Source organism: Neomonachus schauinslandi, chromosome 1, assembly GCF_002201575.2.
Source record: "Neomonachus schauinslandi chromosome 1, ASM220157v2, whole genome shotgun sequence".
Lineage (NCBI taxonomy): Eukaryota > Metazoa > Chordata > Mammalia > Carnivora > Phocidae > Neomonachus > Neomonachus schauinslandi.
In genome coordinates this window covers 11,318,495-11,332,528 of record NC_058403.1, presented here as the reverse complement: position 1 = coordinate 11,332,528, position 14,034 = coordinate 11,318,495, and the positions used below count along the sequence as shown (strand labels likewise).

At 41.2% G+C, this 14,034-nt stretch overlaps 1 protein-coding gene across 3 annotated transcripts in view; it reads right to left on the bottom strand.

Annotated features, from left to right (window-relative positions):
* Positions 1–14,034, bottom strand: part of GART (phosphoribosylglycinamide formyltransferase, phosphoribosylglycinamide synthetase, phosphoribosylaminoimidazole synthetase) — a 29,002-nt gene continuing 14,968 nt past the window's right edge. For all 3 annotated transcript variants that reach the window (XM_021678078.1, XM_021678079.2, XM_021678077.1), the window contains exons 12-22: positions 12,775–12,869; positions 12,299–12,408; positions 11,293–11,491; positions 9,443–9,694; positions 9,048–9,200; positions 4,934–5,140; positions 3,766–3,903; positions 2,369–2,499; positions 1,943–2,084; positions 845–960; positions 1–754 (exon numbers count right to left, since the gene is read on the bottom strand). In XM_021678078.1, the coding sequence (XP_021533753.1) occupies positions 563–754; positions 845–960; positions 1,943–2,084; positions 2,369–2,499; positions 3,766–3,903; positions 4,934–5,140; positions 9,048–9,200; positions 9,443–9,694; positions 11,293–11,491; positions 12,299–12,408; positions 12,775–12,869 (1,735 nt within the window). In that variant the 3' untranslated portion in view covers positions 1–562. The remainder of the gene's footprint in view (positions 755–844; positions 961–1,942; positions 2,085–2,368; positions 2,500–3,765; positions 3,904–4,933; positions 5,141–9,047; positions 9,201–9,442; positions 9,695–11,292; positions 11,492–12,298; positions 12,409–12,774; positions 12,870–14,034) is intronic.

Below are 14,034 nucleotides of genomic sequence, written 5' to 3'. Positions count from 1 at the left end.
GAAACTGTCAATAATTAGAGAGATGTTTAATGATATTTCAAAGCACAAAGTACACTCTCTCAGAAATGGGAGCTACACACAAATTTTATGACCCTAAATTATGATCAGGATAATTACAGTAGAGAAGTCTCAATTCAAACCCATACAGATAAATAATATAGGGGAGAGATATTAACTTAGTAGCCTTGTGGGTTAACTCTTCAAATACTAGAGCACATATAACTACAAAAAATGGAGGCGGTATCATTCAGAAGAAGACTAGTTTTGGTATCTTGTCTGGCTGAAAGTGAGAGGAATTCTGAATGACCAACTTGATTACGAACCAGAAGGTCCAGAACAGGTAAACCCTGAAAGACCACTGGAGGTGACACACACAGGTCTTAGACATGCTGTACCAGTCTTGTTTTTAACGAATCTCTGTTCCTTAAAAAAAACCAGCCAGAGGTGAGGGTGAGGACTTCTTTTTTAGCATCTGTTCTTCTCGGCTGAGTCCATGGTAAAAGTCATCATGCAAATAGCCAGACTTTTTTCAGAACTGGCTCTATTCCCGGGTTGGGAGGCTTCACTCTTCTGTGACCCAACGGATCTTGCCGTTTTCTCCAAGCCCTACAGCTCCACTGGCTACCAGCTGGAGGGCTGCAGGAAATATTTTGTGCTCTGCTAATTTCACTCTTTCAGACAGAGTTGCAACAGTGTCATCTCTCTTCACTGGAACAGATTCTTGTAAAATAATTTGTCCAGCATCTACATCTTCCTGGAGAAGAAAGAAGAAGTTTTGAACATTACTTTCTAGCTAGTACAATTTACATATAGACACTAATAATATTTTGGTAGAGATACTCACAGCTACAAAGTGCACAGTACACCCAGTGACTGTGACCCCGGCTTCTAGGGCTTGCTCGTGGGCATTTGAACCCTTAAAAGAAGGGAGCAAGGATGGGTGAATGTTGAGCATCTTCCCTGGAAATTAGTAAAAACACAGTGGTCAGAATTTAAAACTCCTATGTACTCTACCAAAGGAATGTATGGTTTTCTGTCTAGAATCAGGGGTCAGGAGGAAAAGGATTTCTCTGGGATGGGTGTTTCTTCGTAAAAGACAGAAATGAAGTAAAGGGAAATAAAGGTTTTCATCCAGGAGGCCCTGGGGGCAGCAAACTCCCGCCTTGCACAACTGAAGAGGCGCCTGCAGGGCAGGGAGGTCAACTCTAGATCACAGAGCTCTTGAGGAAAATTCGGCCTGCCGCTAGCACGTACTGTTAGAAAGACAGGAGACTCCTGCATTGCGTCTATGTGCTTGACTTCTGAGCATGAAGCGGCATGTCCACCAGCCAGATGCTAGACTGGCTAGTTCTGTGCCTTACGGCACCACAGCTCGGCCAGTTTTCACTACACCACAAGGACTCTGTCTAACCATATTCACTTAAGAAAACAGGAAGTCTTTGGAGAGAGAATCCATTTATTGTCCAAACAGGTGCACAAAAAAGGACAATAGGATGCAGTCAAAACACAAAGACACAGTAACACAAGGCATGTTTTCCAGAAACAGTGCCTACCTTGCCATGTGTGGCAACGGTCTACACTTCCTAAGGAGAGGATGGACTCTTCATTGTGGGATATAGGCAATCACTTCCTTTTGCTTCTACACAAGTAAAAATGTCTCTACTGAGTATTTACTCAGAAGATGAAATATGAGTAATGTGAGTAACCTAAGCTTCTTTTAGAAAAAGTGATTAATTACAGCAGGCCAAAGAAAACTGATAAAAAGCGCAGATAAAATGGTCATTGGGTCATTCTCTGAGCTGAGGCAAAGGAAATTAAATTATGACCTGTGTTAAAATGGCCCAGTAAATATCTCACCATTGGGATTGTTTGGGAAGCTAATGACCCCTGCATTCTGTATTCGGTTGATTTCTCAATGTGGCGTCACACAATTTTTGCTTACCATCCCATTTCCTGACAAAGGGGCCAGATAAAATTCTCATGAATCCTGCAAGACAGACTATGTCTGTGGAGTACTCTTCAAGGACTTGGTCAATTGCTGTGTCAAATTCTACACGACTTTTATATAATTTATGATTAATTACCTGTAACAGAAAAAGATAGGCACAACTTTTTCAATGAATTACCAAAAACGATTTAAAACTCAACCTGTACATAGACCACACTTCCCTTCTTTCTCATGAAGACACCTCTGATATGAAGAATTAAGGAATGGAGAGGATGAAGTAGAAAGGCAAGCCCAGCACACACCCCAGTCCAGAGATCCAAAGAACAAGTTGCCCTTACAGATGGAAGTCCTGTTGGGGAGGTGGGGGGGTTATGAGATTAAATACAGTCTGCAGGAAAGACACTTTTCAAAGTAACTCACTCTGGTGGGAATTCCGGCTCTTTCGGCTTTATCTAAACCAGCCACTGCGGCTTTGTTGGAGATAACAACAACAATGTGTGCACAGCTACCTGGCTCCCTTGTACTGTCTATGAGAGCTTGCAGGTTTGATCCTGAAAGAGAAACACACAAGTAAGTGCAAGTTTCTTAATAAAGGTATGTTCCATTTTGCATAGTGAATGTCAAGATTTCCGAATAGATGTCTTAGAAAAGAATGGCAAAATATGTGAGGCTTTTAAATTCCCTTTCTCTTGAATGGAGTAATAGCTTATGAAAACATAGGCACTCTCGGTTCTAGGATATGTAATTGCTCTTGCAAAATAGTATCTTATGATCGAGCACAGTAAAAGAAACAGTATAACATGATTTAAAAACTGGTGAGGAATAAGCTGCTTAAATAAGTAAGAAAAATCAACTCTCTTTCTTTTAAGATTTTATTTTTTTTAAGCAATCTCTATGCCCAATGTGGGGCTTGAACTTACAACCCTGAGATCAAAAGCCACATGCTCTACCGACTGAGTTAGCCAGATGCTCTGAAAAATCAACCCTCTTAAGAAGAAACCACTATGACCCTTACAATAGCTTCTTTACTTTACCATCAACTTGGGCCTAAAGTATATTGAAATCTTAAAATGGACTTGGAAAGCAGTTACACTTCCGGGAATGTATCCTAAAGAAATAATCAGCTATGCACCTAGAAATGTACTGTATATTTACAAAAATGTTCATAGCAATGTTACTTACAGTAGTGGGAAAAATAAATATGCTATCTCCATCTGAGAGAATATGATACTCTTATTATTATTTTACCTCTCTATCCACAAGAGCCAACCATAAATTTCATATTCTTATTACCAATTAAAAAAACAAAAAACAAAAAACACCTCAGCTGTTTTAAGACTTTTTAACTAGAAAGCTGTGATACGAAAGTTGGATTTTCCATCTTTTCTGGTTTCTCTTTCTTCAATCATCTTCCTTATACCCTCTACTCTTCCTTTAGGTGTCTCAAAAGCCTGAGAATAGTAGAAAGACTGAGGACACAGAATAAAAGTCCTTAATGATCCCCTGTCCCCGCTCTACTGACAGTTTGCTCACAATTGGAAGGAGGTTTTTTTAGCGGGGAGGGGGAGAGGAGGAAAGAGCATTTCTTTTTAAAATTAATTCATTTTTGAGAGAGAGCCTGTGCGTGAGCACAAGCAGGGGGAGGGGCAGAAGGAGAAGCAGACTCCTCGCTAAGCAGGGAGCCTGATGTGGGACTTGATTCCAGGCTCCTGGGATCATGACCTGAGCCGAAGGCAGATGCTTAACCAACTGAGCCACCCAAGCACCTGGAAAGAGCATTTCTACAGCCCCACAGTAAAGAAGAAGGCATATCTTACCTGTTCCAGATATTAGGACAGCCACTCTTGCCTTTTTTGGTTGGACAGAGAAATGATTTTTCAGAGTGCCATCCTTCAATACTGAGCCATTTATTTGCATGGTTTCTATCAGATTCTTGACTTTCACACGAGGAGAACCTTCATTTCAAACACACCCAATAAATAAGAATGGAACAACTGTGAATTAACAGTAATAATGGAAAGAAAAGTATTTTATGAAAACTTGAGAATACTTCATTCTGAAAATAAGATATGCAAGGACTAAAATGAAGAATAGACTTGTAGTACTTAATGTTACTCATTCATAAAAACTTCCTGAAAGAGAACATGTATAATTACCTACTTCAACTAAAAGCCACAGCACATCACTATCTTGTGGCCTCAGGGGAGGCATGTGACCCAAGTAAGGCTATTCAAAGATCTGACACAGGATGTTGAGGAAGAGAGGGCCTCCCTTACCGATTGCAATGTGAGCTCAAGGATGTGGGCTCAAGATATCCTTCTGGTATTTGGAGAACCTGCTTGAAATGAAACCTACATAATGAAGGAACGAAAGGCAGACACGGACATAATCGGCAAGCCCTCGCATCTCCTAGCTAATGTGAGTTGGTTTTCTGCTACTCTGCTAATTTCTAGTACTTCTAACAGAGTCCTGAGTATACACAGCACTTGTCAGGGTGCTTGCTTCACTATTCCCTGAATTCGCTTGAGACAAGGTTTTGCCTGTGGGAAGATTATTCTGGGAAGTGATCCCAGGAAACCAGAGGGAGGATCTGGGAAAGTGATATGGAGAGACAATATAAGAGTGTGTTATTAAACTGGTCACCACTGTGGGCAACTGGGACTTGATTCCACTGCGACCCTCAAAAGAGCCATGAAGACTCTGCCTCAGAACTGCTCCCTTCTTCTGTCTCTGAAGTGGGTATTTATTCACCTCATTGGTTACGGGTTGTCCTGTGGGGTGTAGCTGCGCATAGGGACTACTACACAGAGGTGTCAGGCAGAAATGAAGAGAAATGTGTTACTAGCTTGGGCGTTGTCATGTTACAGCTATGGAAATGCAGCTGCCATACCAATGGTTCGACTAAAAGGTGGGCACAGCTTCGGAGGCAGGGCAGAGTTGTATTTCAGGTTATATACTAAGAACAACGAATCAAAGAGTGATTACCTTCAGGACATGCAACCACCTTGCCAATCACCCAGGCTTCTTCCTTGTGCTGCTTAATATCCCTCAGAATCTGCTCTGTCAGATCCTTTGATACCATGACGGCAGCCCCAATCCCACAGTTAAATGTTCTGGCCATCTCTTCCTCAGAGAGGTGTCCTTCCTGCTGTAACCATGAGAAGATCCTGGGGACCCTCCAGGTCTGGGCATCTGAAAACAGGCAAGAGTTGTCTGATTAACCTATCGTCTCACACAAAATATAATGTATGCCTTTATACAAAGCTGTGGAAATTATAAGCAGCACTGCTATTTTATATAGGGTAGAACTATAAACTGGCCTTTTCACAATTTTGGGGTAGGATCCATTTGTACCTCAGATACCAAACATTTTTGCTGACACACTTGGCCAGTATTCACAGTTAAGTGAGGTTTTGTGCTGCATTAACTAAATTCTTAGAAATCCCTTAATGGATTAATTGTGTTACCAGCTGAATTCCAGTAAAGGTTTGCGAATGTTAAGCTGGGTCTTAGCGATGACCAAAACGTACCCTAAGTATGATGCAAAACTAGGTGGCTTATGTTACAGATTTAGAAGAAACATATCCACTATTTAAAAATAGTTACACTATATAAAAGGTTAAAATCAAAACCTTGTCCCTCCGTATTTACTTTATTTTTTTTTTTAAAGATTTTATTTATTTGACAGAGATATGCAGGAACACAAGCAGGGGGAGTGGAAGAGGGAGAAGCAGGCTTCCTGCTGAGCAGGGAGCCCAATGTGGGGCTTGATCCCAGGACCCTGGGATTATGACCTGAGCCGAAGGCAGACGCTTAACGACTGAGCCACCCAGGCACCCCTATTTACTTTACTTTTTAAAAAGATTTTATTTGAGAGAGCGCGAGAGCACGCATGTGCACATGCGCGGTGGTGGGGGTTGCGGGGGACAGAGGGACAAGCAGACTTGTGGCTGAGCGTGGAGCCCAACACGAGGCTTGATCCTAGGATCCTGAGATCACAACCTGAACTGAAATTAAGAGTCGAACGCTTAACTGATTGAGCCACCCAGGCACTCCTTCCCATATTCACTTTAAATTTTAGATTTAGGTCTGTTACAATACAACAAAAATCTCTAATAAAAATTTTTAAGTAAAGGCATAAACACAACATACACATAATTTAAATTTGGATGGTTCTTTGGAATCTGTAGTTATGGGATCTGACTTGCCAAACCTATACTAAATTAAATATTTACTTATGATGCTCCTAAGAAAGGGAAGCCATTACGATTTAGCTTTTTACTAAATAATAGGGTTAACGATCAGTTCCCCTTATTAATTTGGTGTATCTGTTGGATACTCAGTTCTTTATTTTTGTTTATTTTTTTTTTTAAGTAAACTCTACCCTTAACGTGAGGCTTGAATGAACTCAAGACCCCAAGATAAAGAATTGCATGCTCTACTGTCTGAGCCAGTCGGGCACCCTGGATAATCAGTTCTTTAATGCTCTAGAGTTGATACAATTTTTAAGGAGCATCGCATGTCTATGAACCTTCTCCTCTATCAGACTTAATTCCATTTCTACGAGCTGGGCAATGTCCTTTCTTAAAAGTTGAGCTCAAAAGATTTAGCTACTATGATGTTCACTGTTGTATCAATAGTCAAAAGTCAACAGCAACATAAAACCAAACAGCGGTATACGCATATAAAAAAATGGAATGCTCATCTCAAAAACGACGCTATTATGACAGCTGGATATTGATATAGTAAATGGCAGAATAAATAGCAGATTACCAAACTATGATCTCATTTTAGCAAAATGATTTACAAAGTATTTGTTTGTAAGCAAACAAACAAACAAACCCTGACAGGCTAAGAGCCCAGTTTCTACAAATGATCAGATCTGTCAGGAGTAATATAACCAATTGCAACTTTATGTTGTAAACGCCTTACCTAAATCTGTTGTCGGAGTATGATTCCTAGAAGAAATCTCAGAGGCTGATATAAGGGCCTGACTTTCCTCTTTACTGGGACACAGACATTTTTGTGACTCAACCACAATGGCCGTTGGGAATACGGTGATATCAACTCTACATCACGACCTAGTTCTGACTCTTCAGGTTCTCTCTTAGCTTCACGTACTGATTCTACCGTTGGCTCAGCACATCTACTCACGTGCACTCATAGCTGCTTCCCCTCACGAGCGACCTCTCCACTTGGCCAGCCCGACTGGATCAACCCAATTTTTTTTTCATTCATGTTTCAAGGCTATACATGCTCATACTTTGGGAGAAAAATCAACCAGCTTCGCCTTCATCTTCAGTGCTTGTTGTCTCATTCTTGTTTCTCCCAGTCTACTTTATTATTTACTCCTTTCCTCAAGCCCTCACTCCTAGTCTGCTCATCTCACTAAGCCCTTCTTAACTGGGAAAAGGGGCTACTTTATGTGACCTTCTTTAGTTTCTGTTTCCTCAAACCAATGTATATTAGTTGACCATGATAGTTGGAGCAGTTCCTCTGTCTCTTTACCCTATAAAAACAGGGAGGGAAAACCCTGTTGCTCATTTTGCCATGAGTGTAAGTAATGACTCCCCCTTCCCTTTTACCAGTAAGTTTCTTGAAACAGCAACCTCCATTCACTGTCCCTGTATCTCTGCCACCCATCCCCCCCCACAATCATGTGGCAGGTGGTATCTACACTCACTGACATGCTTTTTGAGCTGACTGAATCATACTGGCTTATTTCTAGTTCTCATCCCAGATCTCTTTGCTGTGCCCGACGCTGCTGACCAGTGTTGTGTTCAAATCCTTGGAGTTCATGATACTTTTACATGGTTCACTCCCTGCTTCTGACTGTGCTTTTCCAGTAATTCTACGTCTGTCGATCTTTAAAGTGGACAGAACGCTGAGGAACCACCTTGCAGTCCCCCCACTCTCTTGGCTGTAACTATTACCCTCTGCACGTGAGCACCAAACCTAACTTCAGCCTGATAGCAACTTCTGCTCTCACACACCTTACAGTAAACACCCTGAAGATTTAAAACACTATTCCAGGGGCGTCTGGGTGGCTCAGGTGGTTGAGTGTCCGACTCACGATTTCTGCTCAGATCTTGATCTCAGGGTCGTGAGATCAAGCCCCACGTTGGGCTCTGTATTCAGTGCAGAGTCTGCTTGAGATTCTCTCTCCCTTTGCCCCTCCCCTACCTTGCACGGACCTGCACTCCCCTCACTCCTCGAAAATAAAGAGGGGCGCCTGGGTGGCTCAGCAGGTTAGGCATCTGACTCTTGATTTTGGCTCAGGTCATGATCTCAGGGTCCTGAGATTGAGCCCCTTGTCAGGCTCTGGGCTCAGCGGGGAGTCTGCTTGAGATTCTCTCCCTCTGCCCCTCCCCGCTGCACTCTCGCTCTCAAATAAGTAAATAAATCTTTAAAAATAAACAGATAATATTTGGAAAGAAAAACCAAAACACTATTCCTACTTCCTACTCCAAATTTACTCTTCCTCCTGTGTTATGGATGTTACCATCCATTCACTTGCTTAACTAGAAACCTGGGACTTCTTTTTCTTCTAAGCACAAAGTGATTCTCCAATCTGTCTCCCTTCTCTATACCTTGGTTTGGGTCCCATTTATCCCTTGCACAGGCTACCATTTCCCTTCCTGGAACATTCCTGGTTCCATCTTGATAGAGCTTGAGATGATCAGTTACATGAGAGGATCTTATGCCTTATAAACATAGCTAATAAAGCAAAAAGAGGTAAAAAAGGTCAGTCTTATTTTTTCTGAGAAACCCCAATAATTAAGAATTTTCCATACAGGGATACCTGGGTGGTTCAGTCGTTAAGTGTCTGTCTTTGGCTTGGGTCATGATCCCAGGGTTCTGGGACTGAGCCCTGCATCGGGCTCCCTGCTCGGCGGGAAGCTTGCTCCTCCCTCCCCCACTCCCCCTGCTTGTGTTCCTTCTCTCACTGCCTGTCAAATAAATAAAATCTTAAAAAAAAAAATTTTTTTCCCCCGATATATATATAATTATATGTGCACTAACTACCCATAGTTTTCTTTCATAATGCATTTTTCCTCCCAATGGTTTTCCAAACAAAATTTCCTTTTAGCAATCTTACCTAAATCTACCCCAAACTTCTGAGGAAGGACTCTGGGGATGTTTTCTAGCAATCCTCCACCAGTAATATGGGCAAAGGCCTTGACGTGTCCTGCACGTAGGACAGGTAGCAGTGAATGGCTGTAGATTCTGGTTGGAGTGAGAAGTAAGTCCCCTGTGTATTGGAGAGATAAGACAAACACTTAGCCTATGAATGTAAAACCAAAGCATATGTCAACAATTCTGAAATAGAGAATGATTTGACCCTGTAGACACACCAGTTATATGATAATGTCCAAACGGTGACATCATAGGATAATGTAATTTATTCCATTCTAACTAACTAATGAAAGACTAACCCATTGAGTGGTTGCTCACTATTTACAAGCAGGAAAATTTAAACGTGAGTGTGTTTACCTAAGGTCTGGTCACCACAGCCTTCAGGTGCTGGAGACGAGTACTGGAGGGAAGATTTTGCTACAATTTTCCTTACAAGGCTGAATCCATTGCTGTGAAGACCAGATGAAGCTATTCCAATAACAACATCCCCTTCAGTGATTCTTTCCAGGTGAGGGAGTTTCTGATCCCGCTCCATGGCACCAACGGCAAAACCAGCTAGGTCATATTCTCCCGGAGGATACATGTCAGGCATTTCTGCAGTTTCACCTCCTGGCAGGATGATAAAACAAGAGCCAAGAAATCACATAATATTTATAAACCTGTCTAGGAAGTACTGACACCAGGTCCTCTTTTTTTCTTTAAGTTTGTCTGTGTATGTATGTATATATGTATGTATGTAATTTCTACACCCAACATGGGGCTTGAACTCAAGGACCTCAAGATCAAGAGTTGCATGGTCTTCTGACTGAGCCAGCCAGGTGCCCCTACTCTTACTATGAACAATTAAACACGTGGCTATATTCCGCAAACATTAAAAAATATGTACTCTATTAGCTGCCTAACAGAATTTTTGACCAAGTGTGATTTCAAGGGAAACAGTACTAATTTCCACAAAGGTAAGTGTAGCCCCCAAACAGCATTATCTTCAAAGAACGAATGCTTGGCTGAATATAATGTCATTTCTACAGCAGTTTAATTTTAGAAATGCTTTCATTTATATTTGACCTTTATAATCACTCTATATTCCAGATGACGGTACAGGCTTAGAGAGGTGATTTAATCAGGTCTGCTTAAATCCAAATGCCCTGGCCTAAAAAGTATAGCATAGTTCACTTTTGTGATCATATGTAAAGAAAGGGTCTAGGCAGGCAGACTCCATTTTTTTTTTTTTTTTTTAAGATTTTTTTATTTATTTATTTGAGCCAGAGAGAATGAGAGAGAGAGAGAGAGAGAGAGCACATGAGAGGGGGGAGGGTCGGAGGGAGAAGCAGGCTCTCTGCCGAGCAGGGAGCCCGATGCGGGACTCGATCCCGGGACTCCAGGATCATGACCTGAGCCGAAGGCAGTCGCTTAACCAACTGAGCCACCCAGGCGCCCCCATTTTTTTTTTTTTAAGGTTTTATTTATTTATTTGACAGAGAGAGACACAGCGAGAGAAGGAACATAAGCAGGGGGAGTGGGAGAGGTAGAAGCAGGCTTCCCGCTGAGCAGGAAGCCTGATGTGGGGCTGGATCCCAGTACCCTGGGATCATGACCTGAAATGACTGAACCACCCAGGCGCCCCCAGACTCCAAATTATAAACTGTTCTAAAAGATGGTTGAAAAGGTCATTTTGGCTTTTGGGAAAGATGTGTCCACAGAAATAGTTAATATAAAAGAGGTAGGTTCATTGCTTGGTCAACCTACAATTCATTTTGCTCAAAGTTCCCATATATATTTAAGCAATATTTCTGTAAATCTTAGGTACATTATATTCTTAGTGTTACTTCTGTTGGAAAATAATGCTTAAGATGTAGAATGTCAGGAATCATCTACTTCTGCTGCAGGCCAGTGAAGAGGAAATAACCCCTAACCATGTTTGTCCATGAGGCCCTTGAGAAAGATGGGGATGGAAATGATAAAAATCAGGGAAAAAGGTAAGGCCTGGGTCACAGTTTAGGAATAGGAAATCTGGGGGACAAACCCTTGAGGAGGGGCTTGAGGGCACCAGGATCTAAGTTTTCTTCAGGTAATGTTATCTATATTTTATTTGCCTCATCATGTAATATGTAGTTTTTCTTCTTAGCTATATTAGTACTAATCACATTTATACACAGGGCTAAAATACAGTAAGAAGAAGGACATGTGATTAAAATGGATGGTCATACCAAGGAGAGCACATCCAGCTTTTCCACAAGCTCTCGCAATTCCAGCAACAACAGCTTCAGTTGTATTGAGGTCAAGTTTTCCACAGGAAAAGTAATCAAGGAAGAAAAGAGGCTCTGCCCCTTGGGCCAGAATGTCATTGACACACATTGCAACCAAATCTTGACCAATGGTATCATGTTTATTACACTGTTGGGCAATCTAAAGAAGCACAATACACAAAACATCCACATAAAAAATAAGCTCCAAATTATACCTTGTCAGTTTATCAACGGAAGCTAATAAATATTATTGCTATTTGGCTAGCTGTTCCAAACACCTAAAGATAAAATACTAAATTCTGATAAGCCACTTGATCCAAAAGTATCCTGTTTTTAATTTTTTTTAAAAAGATTTTATTTATTTGAGAGAGCAAGAGAGAGCATGCACGAGCAGGGGAAGGAGGAGAGGGAGAGGGAGAAGCAGACTCCCTGCTGAGCAGGGAGCCCAACGTGGGGCTTGGGAAATCCAGAATCATGACCTAAGCTGAAGGCAGATGCTTAACTGATTGAGCCACCTAGGTGCCCCAAAAGAACCCCCCCCCCTTTTTAAAGATTTACTTATTTTAGAGAGGAAGAGAGAGTGTAAGTGTGGGAATGGGGGGAGGGGCAGAGGGAGAGAATCTCAAGCAGGCTCCCTGCTGAGCCTGGAGCTGGATGCAGTGCTGGATCCCATGACCCTGAGATCATGACCTGAGCCAAAATCAAGAGTCTGACACTTAACCAACTGAGCCACCCAGGTGCCCCCAAAAGTATCCCGTTTAATCCCCTCCAATAACCCTTCCATCCAGATATAGTTTCAACAACATCGTGTTGTTAGAAATACGTAGATATTTTAGCCATACTTTATGGTTATTTGGTATGGTTCTCTTTAGTGCATATACATCAAGAGGGGAAAAATACGTATTCGATATATGGTAAATTATCATTCACAAAAGGCCTTTAATCAATCACATAGGTGTTTGATTACCTTCAGTTTAGTTCCAACACCATCTGTTCCACTTGCCAGAAGAGGATCTTTGAAACCAGCTGCTTTCAAATCAAAAAGACCAGCAAAACCTCCAAGATCAACATCACAGCCTAATGGGGAGGAAATTAATTACCTACTGCATTTTAATAGATTAAACACGGATATATAAAACACTTCTAATTAAGCACGGCTACAATAAGATGCCTTTCCTGAGGTTGGGGGAGAGTGCCAGGTGCTCAAAGAACTGATCAAGAAAGTTAAGTATATATGAAAGGGGCAGACATATCTTTTTGAGATGTTTTCCTTTATATTAGAGACAAGAAAGCAGAAGACTATGGGTTCGGCTTAAAGAGGGAAAGACCTAACAGCAATCTGGCATTAATTTGGAACATTTTCCTCAGTAAACTACAACACCCAAATCAATTCACAATGCCAGTCAAAGTTAATGAACTAGCAAAGGACAGGCTCTGACTTACCTGGTCTGGAGGTAGCTTTTGCTAAAGGTTTAATTTTCTTGACCAGCACATTTCCAGCTGCAATGTCTACCCCAGATTCCTTGTAAGTCAGGCCCCTGAAGAATTAAAACAAACACATCACCTAAATGCCAGGGAAAATTAGTTTAATTATAAGGTATTATATAAAACAGAAGATGACTTTTATATATCCAAATGTGCCAGGCCCCATCCATAGATTTTAACTGGTCAAGGGCAGTCCCTGGAAATTGAATATGTTTAAATAACTTCCCCAGTTGATTCAATTTTATTATCACTACTGAGTACTACTTCTCTTATTTCTCACAGGTAGCTAGATATACTGATATTTTGCCACAACATTTTTCTATTCAATTTTGGTATGGGAAGGAAAGGAATGCCAAAATGGAGTAAAAAAAGTGAAAATTAGGATTATATGTATTCTACAAAGAAATCCCTAAATAATGAAACTGGGCTCTTAGTGCAGTAGAGAATTGTGTAAGTTTCCTCATAGCTGAAGACAGCAAGAAACAAGATAAAAACACACTGGAAAAAGCAAAACCAGATAATGATAGTGTATTCCCTTCTAAATAGGGCCAACAAATTGAAGCAGTACATCTAAATTTCATGAACAGCACTGGGAATTCAGTAGCCTTGCCTTACAAAAATGAGTACTTTGGGCATACTGGGATGTAGTGATACATGAAGAAATATGTGAAATTTTATTAGAAACAATGGGTCAGGGGGCGCCTGGGTGGCTCAACTGGTTAAGCAACTGCCTTCGGCTCAGGTCATGATCCTGGATTCCCGGGATCGAGTCCCACATTGGGCTCCCTGCTCAGCGGGGAGTCTGCTTCTCCCTCTCCCGCTCCCCCCTCTTGTGCGCGCTCTCTCTCTCAAATAAATAAATAAAATCTTAAAAAAAACAAAATTAAAAAAAAAAGAAACAATGGGTCAGGGTACAAATAGAGTTGAGAGCTTTGGCAATTAACGCCAATGAAATTAGCAGTCTAGGGTCATGCTCAGAAAGGAAACAAAGTTCTACTGATTTAAAAAAACCTTTCTCAGGTAGCAGCTGGTATTGTGCCCTCTCATTTTCTTCATCTTTAATTTTACGAACTCAGGTTAGTATTAAGATGACAATGACAGTCCCTTGCAGTTGGTCATTTCAATGGAATCTAGTTATTTTAAAATGAAAAATAAAACTTTTAACATGGTATTTTAATGTTCCTAATCCTAAAAAGTTTCCAGTATTTAAACCTAAAT